The sequence below is a fragment of the Cyphomyrmex costatus genome, unplaced genomic scaffold, assembly GCF_001594065.2.
Source record: "Cyphomyrmex costatus isolate MS0001 unplaced genomic scaffold, Ccosl1.0 scaffold43, whole genome shotgun sequence".
Taxonomy (NCBI): domain Eukaryota; kingdom Metazoa; phylum Arthropoda; class Insecta; order Hymenoptera; family Formicidae; genus Cyphomyrmex; species Cyphomyrmex costatus.
In genome coordinates, this window is record NW_017278534.1 from 2,311,724 (window position 1) to 2,333,621 (window position 21,898).

The window sequence follows — 21,898 nt, forward strand, 5'->3', positions numbered from 1 at the left end:
TGATCTGTGCGATTTCCATGTCAGGTACAAATGGCTGACAGTGTCGTCTTCTGAAAAATGTGCTTCGCGCACGCAATCCTTTAATTATTTTAACCATCTGGGATCTAGATACAAATTGCATTAAGGTTATATCTATATATAAATTCGGGATATATCAGTTTGCGAATAAGCTTTTGTCTACAAATTGTGATATGTTATTATTTTGCATAACATCTTCCTTTTTTTCGCTTTGTAATATTGTAACAATTATAACTTTATAGTTTAAGTTTAAATAATGAATTATGTTACTGTTACTATTTCATGATGCTAGTTAAAAAGTTATGATGCATTCATTTCCAAAGCAGAAGAGAAATCTGATATTCTTGAATAACGTAATAACATCCGATGCTAATTGGGGTCTCGTTAAGGGACAGAGAAAAATCCTTTTCTTTTTATACAATTGTATTGGATTCGTTCTAATCAATTCCGTTTATGAATTATATTCTTTCCATTTTCGGCATTGTTTCACGGTTCATTGTAATGTAAATTTGTAAGTATCTAAATATGCCAAATAAACATTTTATTATTTTATATTGTGCAGAATCCAATTTCCTTTTATAATTTTTTTCTAAATAAAATAAAAACTTTTTGTTGCAAGACAGTAAAGTGCATTTTATTAAAAGATAGTGAGTATTTTTAAAACGTTTCAATTTATCGTCATTGAATCGTTGAGAGATAACGATATCGTCATGCAGTTGTATTATCGTACATTGGAAATGAAGAAAATAATGTGCTGAAAGAAGCGTTGTCAATCTGATAAATATCGCATGTCACTACTGCACTCATAAATATATATTAAGTTGCACTGCAATGTATACTTCTTTGAATTGCGTTAGTATATATGGAAAATATATTATCGATTGCACATTTATAAATAAATGCGTTACATTTTGTTCGCATAGAAAAATCGGGAGATAATAAACCATATAGCAGCAATGCGGTATATTATTTCACCTTTAATTAAATAACGGGATAGTAAAGAGAGAAGAGTATTATCGTGTATGAAATGTAATTGTAATGGCAGTGCTCTTTGACGAAAACCATGCACGGTCAATTTCACCAACATATTACGGTGTAAGCACATTAAATATTATACGCCTACGTGCGTTTGATCTTTCGGTTAAAATTAATTTGATCGTCATGTGCAACAGTCTGCCATATAAATGATAGATAGATGTTTATGGAGCATTTGACATATGTATGTGTTGTATGTATTATTGTTGTATCGCGTACATTATATTTTATTTAATATTTAACTAATTGAACATCGAATTTTATATTTGAAATTTTTTATTACAAACGCAGCTTTCAGTAGCAGTAATATGAATCGTCACAGTAATATAAATCATATTCTTTCTCATAAACATCGCGTTTCAATACGTATTATAACACGATTTTTGTGGGCTTTGACGTAAAAGATGTAATGTAAAACAAATAAGGTTACAATATTTTGCTACTACATTATTTTCAAAATTATAATTAATTTGTCGCAGAAACAAAATTAAATATCTTTAATCGCGTATAAAATTGTATTACATATATCAGCATAGTTTTGTCATAATTTGTGTTAAAAATATTACTTATATTATATATTTAAAAAAATATTGAAAATGGTTTTACTCAATGATGGTATTTTCAATCGTAAGGAAATGTATCTATTTGAAGTAGTGAAAATCGCATTTTTGGTCAGACGAGATTTCAAGTAGAACAAACAATTCCCTGGCGGTTCGTTTGTCGAAGCCAAATGTTTTTAACTCCTAGAGTCACGTGTAAAAAAACGCTTCATAACTTTGCTAAAGGGAGGGGAAAAAATACAAATATAAAAAGATTATTGCGACAATGCTCGCCGCTTAGGAAATGTATTACAATATTATAATAGCATTAACGTTATATGATAATATTGGCGTACTATTGGCGTCGGAATGCTATTGATCGAGTACGAGGTATGACTGGTAGAAATTAAATTTCTTATGTGGAATCTTAATATACATATATGTATCACAGAAAGCGGCAATTTAGAATGAGATTTTACATAGCGATGGTAGGGTCAACCTGCATAACGACATCTGCGCGTGTACAATAATATGAGTTGCGTTCGCAATTGAAGAAAATCATATACTTCGTGTTGTAATTTACTATACAGAACTAATAATTAATTTTCACAGGAACAAGCCTGCGTTGCAGCGCAGTGATATGAAAATAAAATATACGCACGCAAATTAGGTGGAAATAGTACCTTTTCTTTTTCTCTCTATCTTTCTCTTTAGTTATACGCAAGCAATTAAACGACAAATATTGTTTCCTATTCATAGCATTTATACAACTGGCATTGTACATATACGTATTCTGTAATGGCACATTTCTGTAATGCCACATTTTCTAGAACATGATCATAAAAATAAAACACGGAGTTCGTCGTGTTACACGCAAAGGGAGGACTTTTTTGCGCACGTGCGCGTGTTTTATTTGCTTGACCTTGACAATACTATCACAGCCATTTGCAAAAAGATATTTGTTATCGACAGCAGCACTTAGATAAATCTTAAGTCGTGCTTAACACATCAGTAAGGCTAAAACATGCGATATAATATTGCTTGCAATGATAACGGTTTTAATCGTTTTACGTGTTATGATAAAAAGGTTTGTTTCTTACTTTCGTATACCTAGCCGTAAATTCTACTTTACTTAATCTACTTTAAGAAAAAGATTTATAAGACATGAACAAATAAAAAGAAGATTTATTTCAAGATTTAACCATAAATTTTAGTATAAAAGATCGAAAAATTAAACAAGATTAAAAAGATTGAATAAATAATAGTAATCAATCTTTTGCTAAAAAAGAAAATATAATGTAGGCTTACAAGAAGATTTCCGCCAATATCCGAATTCTTAATATATCTTTTACATTTTACCTCAAACTTTCAGGATGTTCGAGAGATGACTAAGTACTGAGGAGGAGAAGGCGCAGTAGCTTTGAAGGTTGCTGCCGCCTCGGTTTGGTGGAATGGAGATGAACGGCACCGAAAGCAGCCTGAATGGCACCGAGGTCAATCGCACTTCTGCGCCGATCTTCACCATCGGCACTGATTTCATCACGCAATGGTAAGAGTGCGCATCTTTTATTTAGAATGAACAGATTGGTACATAACCGTGGAATGCGACCACGTGCGAAACTATAAATGGAATATGGCTTTCCACAGTGCAAGGTAGTCCCTTGGGTTTTTACAAATTTTAGCATATAAACAACGGGCTTCACAGTTACAATTTCTATTTACGTGCAACCATTACACCACTGATGCGCAGACGATACACATGTCAGATTATTCTACGCGTATTAATATAATTTTAATGTAGCAAAATACTGACTATTTGAATTAACAATTTCCATAGGATGTTAGATTTTAACTGCTGCACACAGTCGCGTTTGCGTTAATCTCTTAGGAAATCTGTAAATTGTAATAAAAGCAACGTCATCGAAAATGTATTCGCAAAAGAAATAATATTAGTCAAGCTAAAAAAAGATATGTTTAATATTTATTTTAAACTTGTTTTTCTTTGTATTTTTTATTATATAAAATTTTTATTTAACATTGTTATAAAAGTAGGGAACGAAAACTGGTTTTAATATTTTCTGCATGTTTTTTCACGGCTACAACGGATTGCTCTCAAATCCTTTTTGCTGACGTATACTTGCACTGTGTAACACCGTTCGCTCCATCGATCCTTAACATCCCCGAAGGATTTTGTGCTACGAGAAATATGAGATAGACAGATCGATGGCACAAAGCAATGTTAATAAGATAACGGAGTAATTGACATTATTAATTGAATCACTGATTCGCACATTCTGTGTATTCATGTACATATATTAGGAGAATAATGTAAATTTACTTATATAGCATATATACAATATAAGTCAATAAGTGATCTCAATTTTATCTCAAAAAAATCAAGGTAACGTATATTTGAAGTTACGTATTGACTTATGCATATTAGCACAAATACACCATTCTCTTATAAATAACATTAATCATTTAATTCTTCAAAGATATTGTATAAGTTTAATAAATTTGTAGTATATTTGTTGCAATGTTAACGCTGTTATAATTGTTATTATAACAGCGTTAACATTGCAACAAATATACTACAAATTTATTAAACTTTGTTATAATTTATTTGTCTTAGATGCGTGTCTTTTATTCCTCGCATGTAGCACACGTACATCACATGTCGGTCGCCGTAATCAGACCTTGTGAGATAACGATAGCCTGTTTAACGTAAATACAAGGCCGTCTGATTAGATTTGTGAGACTATCCTTTTGCGAAAGGGCACGGAAATGAGAGGTTTGTCAACGCGTTTAGATAAGCGATTCATCATTTGGCGGAATGGTCCTCTTGAATTCCAAGCGACTTTGCCAAGTTGCCGTTACCTCTGGGAACTGCTCATTATCGAGGGGTAATAACATCACGCGGCGCTTCTTATACAGTCAACGGTCGCCGTTTGTGTTCCCTACTTCGTTGGAAATATCAAGGCTAAAGGAAATGAACTTTCATCAGGGACAAAATTGAAGTAAAAAAATTCCCTCGAGAAGTCACCTTCTTCTCGAGGCAAGATTTTCCTTTGGATTCTTTTCCATCTTAATCACGTCGAATAGCCAAATGATCATCACGAATTCTTAAAATTGTTATAATTATTTTTTCACACAATTTGCATAATAATTTGCATTATAATTAAAATTGATTAAAATTCAGTTTCTGTAACTATATCTCTCTCTCTATATATATATCTAATTTAAAATAAAGTTAGAGGCCTTTTCTTAATATTGTGAATACTTTAAGATATATTAACAAAAAAAAGAGATATTTATTCTGTTATTTCTTAGTTTTATATATAAGTGCGACTTGCGCTCCATTGAAAAATATCGTGAAAAATATCTCCTTTTCATTTTGTCCTACAATCTGTGTTTTCGAAATTATTATAAATGTTAATTAATAAAAATCATTTAATTTAGAATGTTATTTATTGTTAGCTCCTTTGAATGCATAAGTACGTTTGACGTGATGACATTTCAAGACAAGCAATGGTTGGTACAACAGCTATTTGTACACATCATAATCGACATTTTACGCAAAGTCGATTTACACGGTCGAACTTCACTGTATGCACCGCGTTTATACAATAGTTTGAAATAGTCTATATAGTTACCGCGTGCATATGATAGCAGAGGTATTTGCGGAGCTGACGGATAAAACTCGCGTAAACCAATTCGGGCCAAATTGCATCCTTGACCTAGCAGGGCCACGGTAATCTGGCAATGCGACGGGTAAAGCACACGACTAAGTTAGTTGATGGGCTACTCGGGCCCGAATACGTTAGGCACGGTTGTATGAACGTCGTTATTTAACGAAAGAAAAAGTCGATGTCGTGCAACGACGCGGAATCACGCGAACGACGTCGAACAGCTTGTTGGCGCGCACGCGATTGAGGTGAAAATTTCGAATGTTGCGTGAGCCAACAACGTCGGCAAAAGTCGTTCACTAGAGCAGATTCAATGTATGTCACAGTATATGCGAAATCTTCGCGTCCATTGGGAGGGAATGCTTTACTTAAGACGGAGAGAAATGCAATAAATGGAGTTCTAATTTGTAGAACGAAATTTTAATTAATGTGGAAATGTAGTTAATGTAAAATTTTAATTTTCACACGGTGTTGGTATAATAATTTAGAAAAAGATTGATGACGATATTTACAGTTTTTAAATCAGTGTATTCATATAATTATGTAACATTCAGCACACCCGCACGCACGCACGCACGCACATGCGTTAATACACACACGTTAATGTAACATTTGCAATATTCAATGACCTGATCGTAGTAAGCGGATCGAAGTCGAAGTTGCTTTTATATATATAAAACGGGTATATTATAAAGTTTGTGACACGTTGGGTTACACTTCCCGGAAATATCGTTTTCTATCGTAACCGGTCGAAGTGACAGACTGATATTTTGCACCCTTTGTAACACAAAATGTAACACAATGAAGACCAACTCTTCTCTGTTATTATCTACATTTATTATTCCCCTTTATGATCTCTTTTCAGATTGATCTCTATCTGAATGCTTGTTGGTTTAAAGCTGAAATAATCTATGCTTTTTGCATATCTTCTATTTTATTGATTTGAAACATTGAATATATTAAACAAATATTTTTTTAAATGTCTAATTAATAATTTAATTTATAATTTAACAATGTTTGAAACAAATAGTAATATAAAGACGTAAAAAGACACCTATAAATTGGTTAAAAATAGAGTCTAGTACTGTCACCTAGATTTCTGCTAGCCCTGTTAATTTAATTCAGTTTGTTAAAAATAGTACTTTACCTAAATATAATCTAAACAAAATGATCTTTTGCCACGTTTATTTTAGCATTATTTTAGCATTAATGTTAAAATAAATATACATTTTAAATAATATATCTATAAGTAACCAGAATTGGCCAATATCATTGCAGAAAGATTTGACAAAATATAAGAAGGAGAGAAAAGGAAAAAAAACGGCTTTGAGAGAGTAGGTAAAATATAGCGAGTCGATGGCATTCGGTATTCCTATCTTTTAGCGCGACGACGTTGCATGTTAAAATGGAACAGAGCCATTAAATGAATCGACTGTTGCATCCAACACGAGGCGGGAACTATTGTTTCGTTTAACTGTGTGAATGACACTCTGTAAAAGCGCGACTGGCAATGTACCGTCTAACTAGATGATGCATGCGATTAACACTGTGCTATTATAATGCAGCGATCAATTGTCGTATTACTTTCTGTTCCCTAAGGAATTCTAGTTATCCTGGTTGAGAGAGAAGGGGGTCGTTCATTCTATTTTTATTTTGTTTTAATTCTCCATGCAAAATGTATAACATTATTAGAATACTCGAAATAATACTTTTACTTTACATAAATATTGATTTTCTTTTCCTCTTTGTCTCTCTCTCTTTCTCTCTCTCTCTTTCTCGGTCTGTCTTTATTTCTTCAATTTATCAAATAAAAAAGTTGTCTCGCTGTTATCGTTTTTAAATCGAGCTCATAGAAGAACAAATTTGAATTTAATATTCTGCAATAAATAATAAAAATAAAAGATTTATCTCTCTCGAGTAATTTGACAATATGTACTATAAAATTATGTCCAATGCTTTAAAGTTTAATTGCTTTATATGGTTCTCTCGCGCATTTCCAATTGCCCAAGTTGTTACGCCAACGTGCAACGAAATTATCTTCGTCGTTTCCCAGTTTTGTGTACCAGAACCGAAGCACGATTACAGCATATGCAGAGAACAAATAAAATAGATCGAGCAACGGGAACGACACTGGAGCACATTGTGATGACACACATGGAATATTGATTCTCGAATTTTCATTGCTATGCCAGAGAGAACCGAGAGAAAAATGCATTCTTCGCATGCTGGAATGAAGCTTTCGTACGGCTTTCGTATCGCGTATTTCTACTTTTTCTAGCGACCAGATAGACAACATCTAAAATCGTGGGATTCAATTTATCTACATATTTTCGATTGCGCATACAAACCTTAGAAAATGTGCAGGATAAGTAGCCATCTTTGCGTGCAGTGCACAACGTATTATTGTGGAAATAAAGTTATTTGTTCTGAACTTTTTACACACTAGATAAATATATCTACTTAAAAACTCATAAATGGCGGTTTATAATCTAAAGTCCGGTTAGTATATAAAAACTTTTCTAGTAGGAAACACTTCCTACTTGCGACTAACGAGAGACTTGTCAGCAGAGAATCGTCTATTTACTTACAAACACACTGAAAGTTTGTTGGCGCGACTCATAAACATCCTGTACCATAATATCATGTGCAATATTAGATATGTACATGCTACATATCCGCGGAATGTAATGGGAAATCAATAACATGTCCGAGCTGTGTGAAAAACTATGTCTTCAAAGGCTATCTTGTATAATATTTTTAGAGATAGGGATATACTTGCCAATATATTTAGTCGAGTTTGTTGAGCAAACAATCGATGAAGGACAATACCTTAATATAAAGAAAAAAGCGTTAATCAGAGAGAGAGAGAGAGAGAGAGAGAGAGAGAGAGAGCTATGCGCACGTACATAAATGGTATGCACAATTTTGCCGGGGTGACTTGCGAATTTTTATATCTATGACGCAAGTGTATAAATGGCACGAATACCTTTATAACACTTTAGATGTTCTATTTTACAATTTTAAAAGGACAGAGTGTTGAAAAATAGTGTATGTTAACGAGAACATTAATAGCTTCATTATTTTAGCTATCACTTTTAATATTATGAACGTAGTACCTAATATTTATAAGCATCACAAGACTGTTAGATTCTTAAATTTTAATTTTTGTGTACTAGATTATAAAATGGATTACAAGTCATTGACAGTACTTTTTTCACAATTGTTGATTTAGTTTCTTTATTACAATAGATAGGTAAACTAAACAGAAGAAAGCGCGATTTTAATTAGTAATACTTGATTTATAATAAAGGAAAAACAACTTCATGAAAAGCATTGCAGGTCATCGTTGATAAAATATGAAATAAGCTTTCCAAGCAAAGAATATGTTAAAGCGTGCTCATTAATTCAATTAGTGAATGTTCCCTGCATTATTTTCTCATCGTTTGAACATGACATTACAGTTTCTCGCAAAATGAAATCTAGGCGCGCTATGTTCACTATGTCTACGCTTAATTAATATTGAGGAACTTATAATTTCATATTCAGTACATATTTTCATGGCATATGTACATCATATTCGAAATCAGATATACTCAGTTTTGATTTTTTAATGCGCGTTACTTTAAATTTAATAAGATAGAGTGCATCAGTTCAGTGCACATATAAATGAACGAGCGTATTCAATTCCATTAACTCTGTACGAAACCATATAGAGGATATCGAAATATCATCCATCTTATGATCTGCTACAATGTTTTCAATTAAATTCCGGTCGTGCAATTCAAAGAAACTTTCATTGGAATGAAGTTTAAATAGAATTTGAGCTATTAGACGTATAAATACATAGATAAATATTTTGATAATATGATAAATATTTTTCGAGCGTTTTATACACGAAGCCAATTCTGTTTCCCATCTTATCAATCACGCTAAAAGATATCGAATGCGTACTTAGAGGATTGATGTGTCACTTGATTTTTTCATATACTTTTTTTAGCTGACCATTTTTCTTTCATCATGTTCCGAAAATGTACATCACGTCAACCGATGATGTATTAACTCGCCTACAAATTATTACTTTCTTATTAGTTCTTTCTTATTAGTTCTAATCAAGATAAAAGCTCACTTCTTTCTTATAGCATAATCACACTGAAAGATAGCTTATTATTTAAAGATTTTATTCACAGAAAACAAATTCTATCAATCATCAATGAACAAAACAAGATATAATAAAAAAAATAGAAGAGATATAAGGTATTTGATAAGATTTTATTATTTCTTCACATATGATCGCGCGTGTGTACAATTTTTAGAGATAAAAAAAATATCGTGATAATGAAAATCGGAATAACTTGTATAATTTGAAGTTGAGGTTTGAAAATTCGGTGCCGTAAAGTCTGGTACGTACCTGTGCGATTTCCGACTGAAAGGACGAGACTGGTTGGGTGGCGTGTAATTGGTGGAAATTGATACATACTCCCTTGTTCGTCGCGTCGGTGCCATAAAGGATACGTATCCCGCGCGTGTAGTTTCGCAGCACGGAACATTTCACCTTAGCAATGTCACCATAACGTCGCTCGCTGGTTGCATCTTTGCATCTTTGTGGTCAATTGCGTTGCGATGAAATATACAGGATAGAAATTAATGTCCACAAACATTTTCATAAGCTTTTTCTAGAAAGCCTGTAGCATAAACGAATAAAGCTATTCTTACAACGTTAATTTAACTTGTTAAAACTTACGCAAGCACATTTACAGTTCATGTACCAATGCATCAGTATTTTATTTGATTTACAATCAAGATCTAAATATTATATTCATTTTTGAAAAATATTTAGACCGATATCTGTAATATTTTTAAATGACAGTGACAATTAAAAGTTTTTCATGTATAATCTTTTACTTCGATGATAATTTCCGTGTAAAGGTACATCTCGAAGTACAAGTTAATTAGTATGTCATCCAACGATATTGCGATTTACGAGATGGTCCCAAATGTATTGTTTATCCAAATATAACGTTCTCTCTCTCAATCTAGATATTTTCAAAAATTGATCCAAGGTCATGCTTGAATCTATGGCCTCCTTGGTCTCTCATTCTCTTTTAGTGGTCCGACGCTCGTTCTCTGCAATTTTAATCCACCGTTTTACAGGCTCCGGTAGTTCATAATAGCAGCGTATTAAAGTTCTTATCGGAATCCTATTATGTAGATAATAGGGTCTTTTGTTTATCTAGCCGATAAACGATATATTTATCGAGAAAGGAGTAAATGATAAGCTACCGGCATTTCCGAAAACGGCCCATCTCTTTGTGCTGTTCAACGACAAATCTTATCTCTCTTTGTTACTTTGTAATTATTATTGAAGATAAATATGCGAGATTTACGTCGCTAAATAAGCAGTAAAGTTAATCTCGCGGCAGTATTGCGATTAATGGAAAAAGTTACATTCCGCCACTGGAAGCAAAAATTCGGGTTTTTCATTTCGCGCGAGTACTATTGAACATGACAGTATACAGATCTATAACAGCTGCGGCAAAGTTGCATAAGTACGGCGCGATTGCTGTGACGACGACGTAACCACAGGGGTTACGATTTGCTTTTCGAGCGCCATTTGGTTGGTTTATCCGGCGGTTTCAGTACCACGCCGAGGGCGATCGTGCGCGCGCGCACGTACGTCAGCAAGAGTTATTAAATAGATTCGTTTCATTCCCCCGGGGCGATCGAGATTCCTCTTCGCAGTCTGCTACATCACCGCAGCAACGCTATCATCCTACGATGTCGTAACACGTTTGCCGCCGTAACGTATCCTGCCCCATATTTATGGAGCCGCGTTCGCTATCAGCCAAAGTGTAAATCTGATTTAATCTCTAATCCTCATATTAAGCTTCCGCTTAATAATTAAGCAGCACCACAAGGTTCGAATCATTGTTCGTTCTAAATACGTCGGCAAATGCGATACATGTTGTATACATATACGACAGCTTTCGAGCGAAGCCTTTGGTGAAGAAATGAAGGATCGTCCATCTCCATGGAAAATTTTTAAATGACGAGAAGAAAAATTTTTGTCACAGAAGATTTTATATAAAATCCAGTTAAAGTTAATTAGATTTTATCGTGCATCGTTAGAAGTTTAGTCCAATATTACGAACGAATCTTTGTAGAGGAAGAAACTTTCGGTAAAGTTGAGAGATCTCCAGCGACTTCTGAGAAGACCTGTTTCTCTTTACTGTTACAAGGTGTAATTTTGTGGGAGCTGTACTCAAGTTCTACCACTTTAATCGACAAACTTACGTACAGTATCTTCTGTTAGTGCGATCAGTTAACGAGAGAGTAAACAACGAACGAGGACAAAACAGAAGTGTAAAGAATAAATATATGTTCGGGGAAAAGTAATATGATATTATATCGTGAACATTTATATTATATAAAAATTTCTTTAAAAATAGGGAATTACAAAACAGAGATAAACAAGCGGATAGTTTATTACGTAAACATTTAATCAATCGGCAAAATTAAAACAATTAATATGTCATGTTGTTATATTAATATCATATTAATTTTAATAAAATACATATAGTAGATGTAATTTTGTTATTTAAGGATTTAAATTATATTTTAAAAAATTATAGATATACGAAATGCTATTATGCAATAACGAAAAATAATGCAATTGTAATTATGTGAACAAAACTTTAATATTCTATAATTTTATTTTAGTTTCTTCTTTAAATGCACAGCTTATGCTCACGTCTTTTCCGTCTATTGTATTATTTAATATGTACACTGCAAATATGTATCAAATTATATTAAAAAGTATCTTCTGTTACATTATTGTATTATAAAAGAATTCTAAGAGATCATGACTTTTTAGAGAGAAAAGAGTAAGCCATTTTCCGAGAAGAAGATAAAAGCGTAGTACACGCCAGGAAATCAACGTTCTTTTTTTGCTCATGCATTTTATGATTATCATTCTTTTGTATTACGCATAAAATGCTTGATTCTCGCCAATACCTGCGTGTGCTCTCTCTTCAAAATTGATTTAAAGTTGCTTCAGCCTTGAAGAGGATATATAGGAAGATTTAAAGAAATGTCACTTGAAGATGCACTATTGAGAGGAACTAACGTTATCTGTCCTAATATTACCCTGCAGCTATGGGTTATGTATTTTGGCGAGAAGAGAGTGGGAGAGCCTTTTGAAATGTTCCATTCAGCAACTGGGCCAGAAAATAAAAATAAGGTTTTTCCAGAGGCGATTGCAAACATATGGCGAAGAAAACATGGAACCACAAATGCTGTTGTCGATCTCCAAGGATGAATTGTCAGTAGCCAATAAATAATCATGTTAATAAAGACAGTGATCTTTTGTTAGATAAAATATTATTATAACAATCCAAGGTATACTAATTTTTAAATTTGAAGCTTTTTCCAATATCAATGAAGATCGTATTGATCGACAAAGTATTTTACTAGTTTTCAACAAGTTTTAGCAATCTTGTAATTATAAATGAACTTTATAAATGAACTGTTGCAATGAAGTTTTATTAAAAAATTAAATAAAAGATATATTCCGTTATTTGTATTCTCGAATCTTAAATTGTTTATCAAAAATCTCTATGATTGTATATTTGATATTCTTGTTGTGAATCAGTTCGATTTGACAAATAACAAATCTGGTTCATCGAGTCTGTCGCTTGCTATACAACAGTATTTACGATACGCTGGAACGACGCCGACAGGGTACTTGTTGCCGTCGCTCGCCGTCATTCCTGCTCCGCTATCTTCTTCCTCGTAATTTTTCCTCGCTTACAACGCGGTCCAACTTTTTATTTGCTCCTCTCTTTCAGCCGCCCTCTCAGCCTTTCTCCTTCCAGTGCGGCCCTTCCATCCGTCCGTATGATCATGCCATTCCACGGCGATGATCCTCTGCTCACCAGGGCTTGTATAGCTTCCACCCTTTGCCACCCTCTCTCGGCATATGTACACAGACGAAACCTGTTCGCGCACATCTAAAAGGGACATGCACACAACACATTCTGTTACTAAGCGCTATTGCGCCACGGTGTTAACGAATGTCCACGCGATTCGATACACCGGCTCGGTGTCCATTCGACTGGCAAGATACTGGCGTGTAGCTGGTGCGGGCTGACAAGTCACACTCAACGAATGTAGCGGGGACAATGGATCGCATGAATAAAATGGAGCAAATGCTTCTGTTTTTTTTTTATCTATCGAGGGAAATATTCAAAACAGAATAACTGTTTGTATTCAAAGTTATACAAACAGCCGAAAAATGGTTTCTATAAAAAAATCTTATGCCTTAAGATAGTATAAACAATAAGACATTTTTTTAGTTTCAAATTATTGTATACGAATTTATCGAATATTCTTTCACTAAATCTGTTGCTTTTTTAACAATTGGATCATGCGATTTAATTGTAATGCTGTCGATTTTATGTTTATTCTTCTTATTATTTTATTGTTTCTATGTTCTCTTGATGAAATTGTAATCGTAATAATGTAGAGAGTTCTCTATATACATTTTAAATTATATATCCATTTTTCAAAGAATACTTTATATATATTAAACGCACATGAATATAAATTACATATTGATTGTACATTTTTATAATAATGTTGAATACATACACTATTGTTTGCTGGATATAAAGTAGATATTTTTAGCGTTAATAAAGCGGAGCTTCGTGTGTGAAGGTTCAGGAGGGATATCCTTCTGACGGGCTGAATCCCCTCCGTGTGTCTTACAATCCACCTGCGTGTTTCATCTTGTAACGCCCTTTACCTTTTTCTTGCTTTTTTCTCTCCCATAATTAAAAAAAAAACTTTCTGAAATGTTGATAACTACGTGCTTACGCAAATGACAGGAAGTAGTTGCTGTAATTTACGTCATTTTATATTAGATAGAATTAACTCATGCATTTAGAGAGAGGATGTGAACGCGAATATTGGGTTACAAGTTTCTTCATTATATCGCACAATTTAAGCTGGAAAATCAATTTGTAACTTGATTTCATGAAATTAAGTACTTTTTTGTTCACAGTTTAACTTGTTAAATGAACATGTTTCTCGCAACATGAGGAACTCAATATGTTGCGTATGATATATTGTATGATAATAGTACATAATAATTATAATAATAATTTATTAATGAAGCAAATTTTATATAAATGTCTTAATTGAGATTATTAATTGCCACATACTAAATTATTAATTTTCAAAAATTAATAAAACTAATGTAAGATATAAAAAACTAAAATAAAATATAATTTTCCAAATATTCAAATCTTTTTCAACGAGTTAGTTTTTGCTTATTCATGTAAACATTCATGTAAACATATATTAATTGTAACTGACAAAGTTTGTAAAATATGATATATTATATTAACAAACCTTCTTCCGTTGAGTAAAAATTTTGCTTTCCATTATTACAACATTTTTCCCGATTTTTCTTAACCAAACGACTGTATTATACTTTCAGATAATTACAAGTGGTCCTTTTTTAGGAACATTTCACAACAGTTTCATAAAGTAAAAGCATAGCAATAACAAGGACAAGTATTTACGAATAATTTTACGGTTAGAAATATACAAGAAGGATGCACGAATAACGAGAACAAGTATTTACTCTTGGGAAACAAAGGATCTCGTACCTCATTCTTTATTCTCTCGCGGTTCTTCAGTTGCTTACACTGGAGATTTGCCATGTAATAATGTTAACGTAAGATTCATCAATTTGTAAAATTCTGAAAGTAGAGCTAATCATACGATGGGTGATATTGAAAGAACCGTGTTAGTAAATTTCGATATTTATGGAATTAAAAATTACTAATTTTAATGTCAAAAATTTCACAGTATAAATATAATAAAATAAATCGTATTAAAATTTTTATAAATTATAATAATCTTATTTTATTCTGAAACATATAAATTTGTATAAACATAAATTAATTTTATAAACTTGCAATTGTTTTATAAAAACGGCCTGATTATTAATCGTTTTGAATTCAATAATGTTGAATAAAAGATTAACATAAATTAAATGGTTTACTTATGTCTGCAAATATAAAATAATACTATAAACATAATTATGATGTAACGTACAAAGAAATCACTGTTCGCATTGTATGGATCGCGTAAAAAATTACCCGTGTATTTTATCAATGTGCTCTATGGTGATATAATGCTTGTCGACATTGAATACCGAGAATTCTTTGACGTCGAAGAAAGCACGAAAATCGAGGGCGTATCACGGGTCATATACTCAAACGCTTTATCCTTCATAAGAACTTCAGTGCTGTCGAACTTTAGACGCGATAATCTGTGACTCATGTTCTCCTCTACTAAAATGACTTGCTAAGCTGTGGAGTTAGATTTCTCATTCAACCTCATAATAGAATATCCGGAGCTGCATTGGCAGCTCATGTATGAAGTGTTTGCATTATTTTAGCATCAACTGTCAGATTGAATTGCTATTTTCATGTAAAATATATATTATATATTTATAAATATTAAATAATCAGATTATATTTTGAATAACGTGCAAGACAGAGTTTCTAAGTAATTTAAAGTTTCTGTAATTTATAAAAGAATTATAAATTTGATAAAGGAAATGACATTAAAATAAAACAACGTATCTCAATAATAAAAAGATAAATATTTAAAGCGTCAATTTCTATTGTTTGTTAATATAGATATTTAATTTTCAATGTTCTATTAATAGTCTTTATTACGAAAACGGGCGCATAAAAGTGAATAAAGGACAATAGCATTTGATTCGCATCGAAGCGATGCAATATCGATAAGAATTGTTTGATAGCTCGGATTCAAAGCTATTCAGTCTTTGAATTACGGAAAGGAGGACTATTACCGGTAATTTCAGACCATGTGGGGTTCGACTACTTGAATAATTTAAAAATAGGTTGGTTCACTCTCTTTAAGGTGTACCCTGTCGCTTTTTGCCTACCGGCGATGAGACTAGCGCGGGGGTTGAATGTGGTTCCATTCATGCTTATTTCAAGCTCATTGTGCGCCTGGTGTATTCAGCCTTTGACTCGTTTCTCGTGTCGCCACACTGTAGCGACGCTCCAGAGAGTAGGGCCGTGCATGTCGCAGTGTAGAGAATCAGGAAATACCGGTGTCACATTTTCTTCGATGGTAACAAACATGCAGCCACGACGAAGGAATAGGAACATTGTGATTCATCGAACTATCGAACTTCTCTTTATACATAAAATGTAATTTACACGTGTGGATAGAAATAGCAGTCGAGCACAAATGGAATTAATCCGTGATTTCATCTCTCGTCTGTAATTACGTAAATGCTTAGTGCTTTATTTGAACGCATATCATTAGCCTAGATTTGCTCTATTGTTACAGCGAATTACGTAGAAAAATTTAGAAGTGACGGTATCTCATGCGAGCGCTATTTTATTCTCATAAAAGCTGTCACATTTGTGTTACTTTATATTAATTAGTGAAAACAAATTTACCGTAATGGATTTTTTTATTTGTTTTTACATTCAGACGACCCTCCGTTTTTCGTGTTTTAGAATTCACAGTAAAAAATTCTCCATTGTTCTTAGGAAGCTGAAGAGACAACGGGAACGCCTGTGTCGATTCGTGTATAACCAGATTTTGACGGCAGAATGTACCCAGCTAAATGGAACATGGCCTGACCCGGATGACCCGCGCTGGAACAGCGGTGAATACGCGGAACTTCTGCCCGACTGGTTTCCAACAAACGCGACAAATACCTCGACTTTCGGAAACGCAACGACCTCGTCGACATCGGGTAATGTAATTGAAATTAAGTCATATAATCACACGACTTACAGAGCAAGGAATTAGAAACTAACAATCACAGAGACTCAAACATTTAAATATTACAGATTAAGTTCAGAAATAAAACGTTCAAAATACATTCTATTGCGAAATTATGTAATTGTTTTAATTTATTTCATTAAATTATGCAATAATATTTTAATGCAAATAAATTATTGAATCCGTTGACATTATAAATTGCCGTTGAATATAAATGTCTCCATATTAACATTATATCGTGTATGTTATTTGCAGATAAAGTCATGTAATAATGTTAACGTGAGCTTTACGTTTTCCAAACAGATGAATCTCTGGTGCCCGTTTTGCCACCATTTACGCTCTGGCAGACCATACTGATTGCTATCTGCTTGGCGATATGCATACTGCTAACTATCGGTGGTAACATCCTCGTTCTTCTGGCATTTATCGTAGATAGAGCCATCAGGCAACCGAGCAACTATTTCATTGCATCATTAGCTGCCACTGATATGCTTATCGGTAAGTTCTGCAAAATTTCCGTATTTCATTTTCGGCTCTTCTTATAGCAAAAGTTGAATCGTATAAAAATGATATCACGATGTAATTTAAATTTGTTCTACCTAATGTAAATTATGTCATATATGACAAAGGTACGTTAAATACAAAAGTTTTTATAGATAAAAGCAATTATATATTTTTGAAAAGATAATTATATTTCCTATAATTAGATATTATAAATATCTCTGTAAATTCGTGTATTTATAAATAAATGTTTAAAAGTCATTAATTTACAATAATAATTTTTTTATTAAAGGGTAATAGTTATTTAATAATTTTGTAATTTTTTAAATGTCACAATAATCAGTCTATCGAAAAGATTAGTCAATAATTCTTAAGAGATCTATAGTTTTCCAGAATGATACCAAACATAATTCGTATGACAATATATCAAAAAGAGCTTATATCTTATATAATTTTCATAGAAATTACGTTAAAGCATCATTAATTATGGAATATATAAAATCGCTGCAAAAGAATACATTTTTATGTCGAAATATTAAAATTGTTATTAATTTCGTTAATTATCGTTTATCAACTGATATTTAGATTTTAAATTTAATTACAGTATGATTTGCAACACGTCGCGTTTCGATTCGCTTTGATAGGATGTTTGGGCATAGTTTCTACGACTATTTGATAGTATTTCTAATGCAAATTCCTCAGTTATGAACAGACTCCGATGCATTCATCGTGATGATAATCATACGAGATGTGTAATTTGGTTATCGTGAGGTCTGTCTGAATGCAGAATACGAGTAATCAGATACACATGGCAACAGAAACTGACTATACAAGTAACGACGTAATTGTTGTGCAGGCACCGTGTCGATGCCGTTCTACACAGTCTACGTGTTAATGGGATATTGGAATCTAGGACCTCTTCTCTGCGATCTATGGCTGTCAGTGGACTATACGGTATGCCTTGTGTCCCAATACACTGTTCTGCTGATCACGATCGATCGCTTCTGCTCGGTGAAGATAGCCGCGCAGTATCGCAGTTGGCGAACGAAGCAGCGTGTAATCTGGATGGTGACCATCACCTGGATCATACCGGCGCTTCTATTTTTCATCAGCATCTTCGGCTGGGAGCATTTCATTGGTTACAGAGACCTACATCCGGGCCAGTGCGCCGTACAGTTCCTCAAAGATCCGGTATTCAATACTGCGCTGATAATAGGATATTATTGGACGACGTTGATCGTTCTGTTTATCCTTTACGGCGGCATATATAAAACCGCCTATGACATGCAGAAGAAAAGCGAGGCCAAGCAGCGCAAGATGCAATCGATGGTCGCGTTGAGCGCCGGCGCGATGTCTGGTATGGCCGGTCGCGCCGCTGGTATAGGTATTTCTAAAACACAGAGCACTTTGCTGAGTCAGGACAAACCGAAGATCGGAGCTACGTCGATAGATGATAGTGTCATTGGTATGGACGCGGCAGCTACGCAGAAAATTATCATAAAAGCTGATGGCGCGATGGCACCGGATTCAAACAAGAACGTTTCGAATATCACGGTGGCAGAAACTGAGAAGTCCGAACGCTCCAGTAGTCCTGCTTTCGACTCCGACGAGGAAAGCACCATCGGTACCGCACAGCAAGTTAATATCAAAAAGCGGTCTTCGCTGGCGGGTCTAGTAGCCCAATCCGGCGCTCTTCAAGTTTTCGCCACCAACGGACGCCTGAACGGCATTGTGCCGATCAAAGTTGAGCTGAGTGTGCCAACGGCGAGGAAACTTTTGCCGACAAGTCCTACGCGCGACACGCCAACGCAGAAAGCTCAAACACTGCCGAAGATACAGGAGCTTAGTCTTCTAGACACCGATAATCCCGCCGAGCCCGACAAGTCCAGCAGCCGGACGTTGACGCCAGAACAATCCTTGAAATCGAACGATGCCGATGGCAATATACAATCGATTATTTCGGTTGAGGTGACGCCGCCCGCTCAACTTAAGCGAACGTCGATCAGTAACAGTCAACAGAACATTATACCGCCGCCTATGCAGTTTCAAAGTAGCCCGCCAGTATCGGATAGTCCAACAACGTCCTCGTTGTCGACCGACAGACCTAGATCGTTGATCGTACGCTCCCACGGTCATGGCACTTATGATATCCTCACCGGTCTGGACGGCGGCGATTTACGATACATGGATGAGAGCTCCATCATCTTGCCCAGTCCTTCTTACGAGAGTCCACCGTCTTCCTTCTCCTGCAGTCTGGCTAATCCATTGTCAACAGCACCCCCATCGCCGATTCTGGGTAATACCATGGTAGCCGGCGCGAGTACCAGTCTGTTGCAAACCGCTCTTATCAGGGCGACGGCACAGCAAGCTGGTACCAGTCAGCTCACTCAAATCGGACAGAGCAAACAGCATCTGCACCATCCGCCTATGATGTCTAATGCATCGAGTCAAACGCATCCGCCGCGTGTGTTCATCACACATCAGACAAATGTCGCGTCGCAAACATCGCCCATCAATAAGGTACACACTGAGGTCTCCGTCAACACCGATAGGATGAAGCGTCAACCGGTGACGACGGTGATCACAACGACTGTGGCTATGCCCATAGAATCATCTAATAGTACGACGGAACGATTCTCAGATCAACCCACCAAAGCGAGCAGTAATCCGCCACCGAATTCATCATCTAGCAGCATAATACCGACGGCCTCGGCCGCCACGAATAGCCAGGAAGCGAAGAGTCAATCACAGAAGAAGAAGGAAACGTCAGACACGGAAGAGAGTGGCTCCAGGCGTGATTTCGTCAAGTCTATTGGGAAACGATTGAAGGCCAAAACTCAGAAGAAAGACCTTACGGTAGGTCGCCAAAAATCACGAACGGAGAACAGAGCGCGGAAGGCCTTTCGTACGATATCTTTTATCCTGGGAGCATTTGTTGCTTGCTGGACACCTTATCATGTATTAGCATTGGTAGAAGGGTTCTGCTCAAATCCACCGTGCACAAACGAGCATCTCTTCATGTTCTCATACTTTTTGTGCTACGCCAATAGTCCTATGAATCCTTTCTGCTACGCTCTGGCGAATCAGCAATTCAAGAAGACCTTTACCAGAATACTAAAAGGTGATTTACATATGACGTAAAGTACTTCGAATTGTTCGACAGAATATTCGTTTTATTAATGTAATTAATGTAAGCGACGCGGACTGTTTTTTTTTTTTTTTTTTTTTTTTTTTTTTATATTTAATACCGAATTACACTCACTTGTCGTAACTGTGGTGAACTCGGACAATAATAAAATGAGAATAATATTTTAAGACTCGCCGGCGAAGTCAGGTGTTACGCGCCTTTTGTACATAATACGCATTCAAGCCAATCGAAAGTTATATTATATCGTATGTACATACGCTGTACACATGTGTGAATATTCGTTAACGTTATGTGACCAGGACGCGCGTGTATAACATGTGTATGTACATGTAGTTTTAGGCAATTATATGTGTACCACAATAATAAACGTTTTGCTGAACCGGAGATACATTCCTAATAAGAACTTGCGGTTCGCAGTCCGTATTGTAGCGAGAGCTTGTAAAATTTAACGCTGCGTGAAGAACGCGCGCGTTATGATTAAAGCAGTAATTATGTAATTTAATAGTAAACATTTAATATATAAGCCGAACGAAGAAACATCGTTCATTACGAAAGACGAAAAGTGAAAATATTAAGTAATATAAGACATTGATATCTGGCTGTATTATAAAATATCAGTCGCTTTACCTGATTTCACTAATGCCAGATTAGCTTAAATCTCAATTTACTGTTTATTTCTTTTTCTAATTTTTAAGATCAGAAAAAATATAAACAGTAAATTAAACCGAAATTAAAGTTACTCTACATTAGTGGGCATTTGTGTATAAAAGACTGGCTGTATTATAAAAAGCCAGTTACTTCGAATAAAGGACTGTTTCTTTTTATTGTGTGCAGTAATCGTGAAGCGTTTTCGCGTTGTATTATTAATTCCCGTCGTATTTCAAAGATTTCACGGGTTATTTGATGTACTGTCTATCTTTTTTATTTTTACAAACAACGAATCAGCTTGAGGTAGCTCGCCTTCATAGAAGTACCGAAAAAAATACCGACGATTTTTTTACTCTCGATTGTGGATCGGAAATATACACTGCCTTGAGATGGCCTAACACGCAGGCCTTTTCTCTTCGAATTTTGTGACATCTGGTACTTTCCTTACAAACGAGCTTCCATCGATGTCTGATTGATATTTCGTG

The 21,898-nt window shown here is 34.7% G+C and overlaps 1 protein-coding gene across 1 annotated transcript; it reads left to right on the forward strand.

The window, feature by feature from the left end:
• Window positions 1–3,043: 3,043 nt before the first annotated feature.
• On the forward strand, window positions 3,044–20,838 carry mAChR-B (muscarinic acetylcholine receptor). Its single transcript, XM_018544242.1, has 4 exons — window positions 3,044–3,141; window positions 16,879–17,087; window positions 17,420–17,614; window positions 18,474–20,838. Exons 1-4 carry the CDS (start codon window positions 3,044–3,046, stop codon window positions 20,756–20,758), a joined length of 2,787 nt encoding a protein of 928 aa, XP_018399744.1. The 3' UTR covers window positions 20,759–20,838.
• Window positions 20,839–21,898: the final 1,060 nt, after the last annotated feature.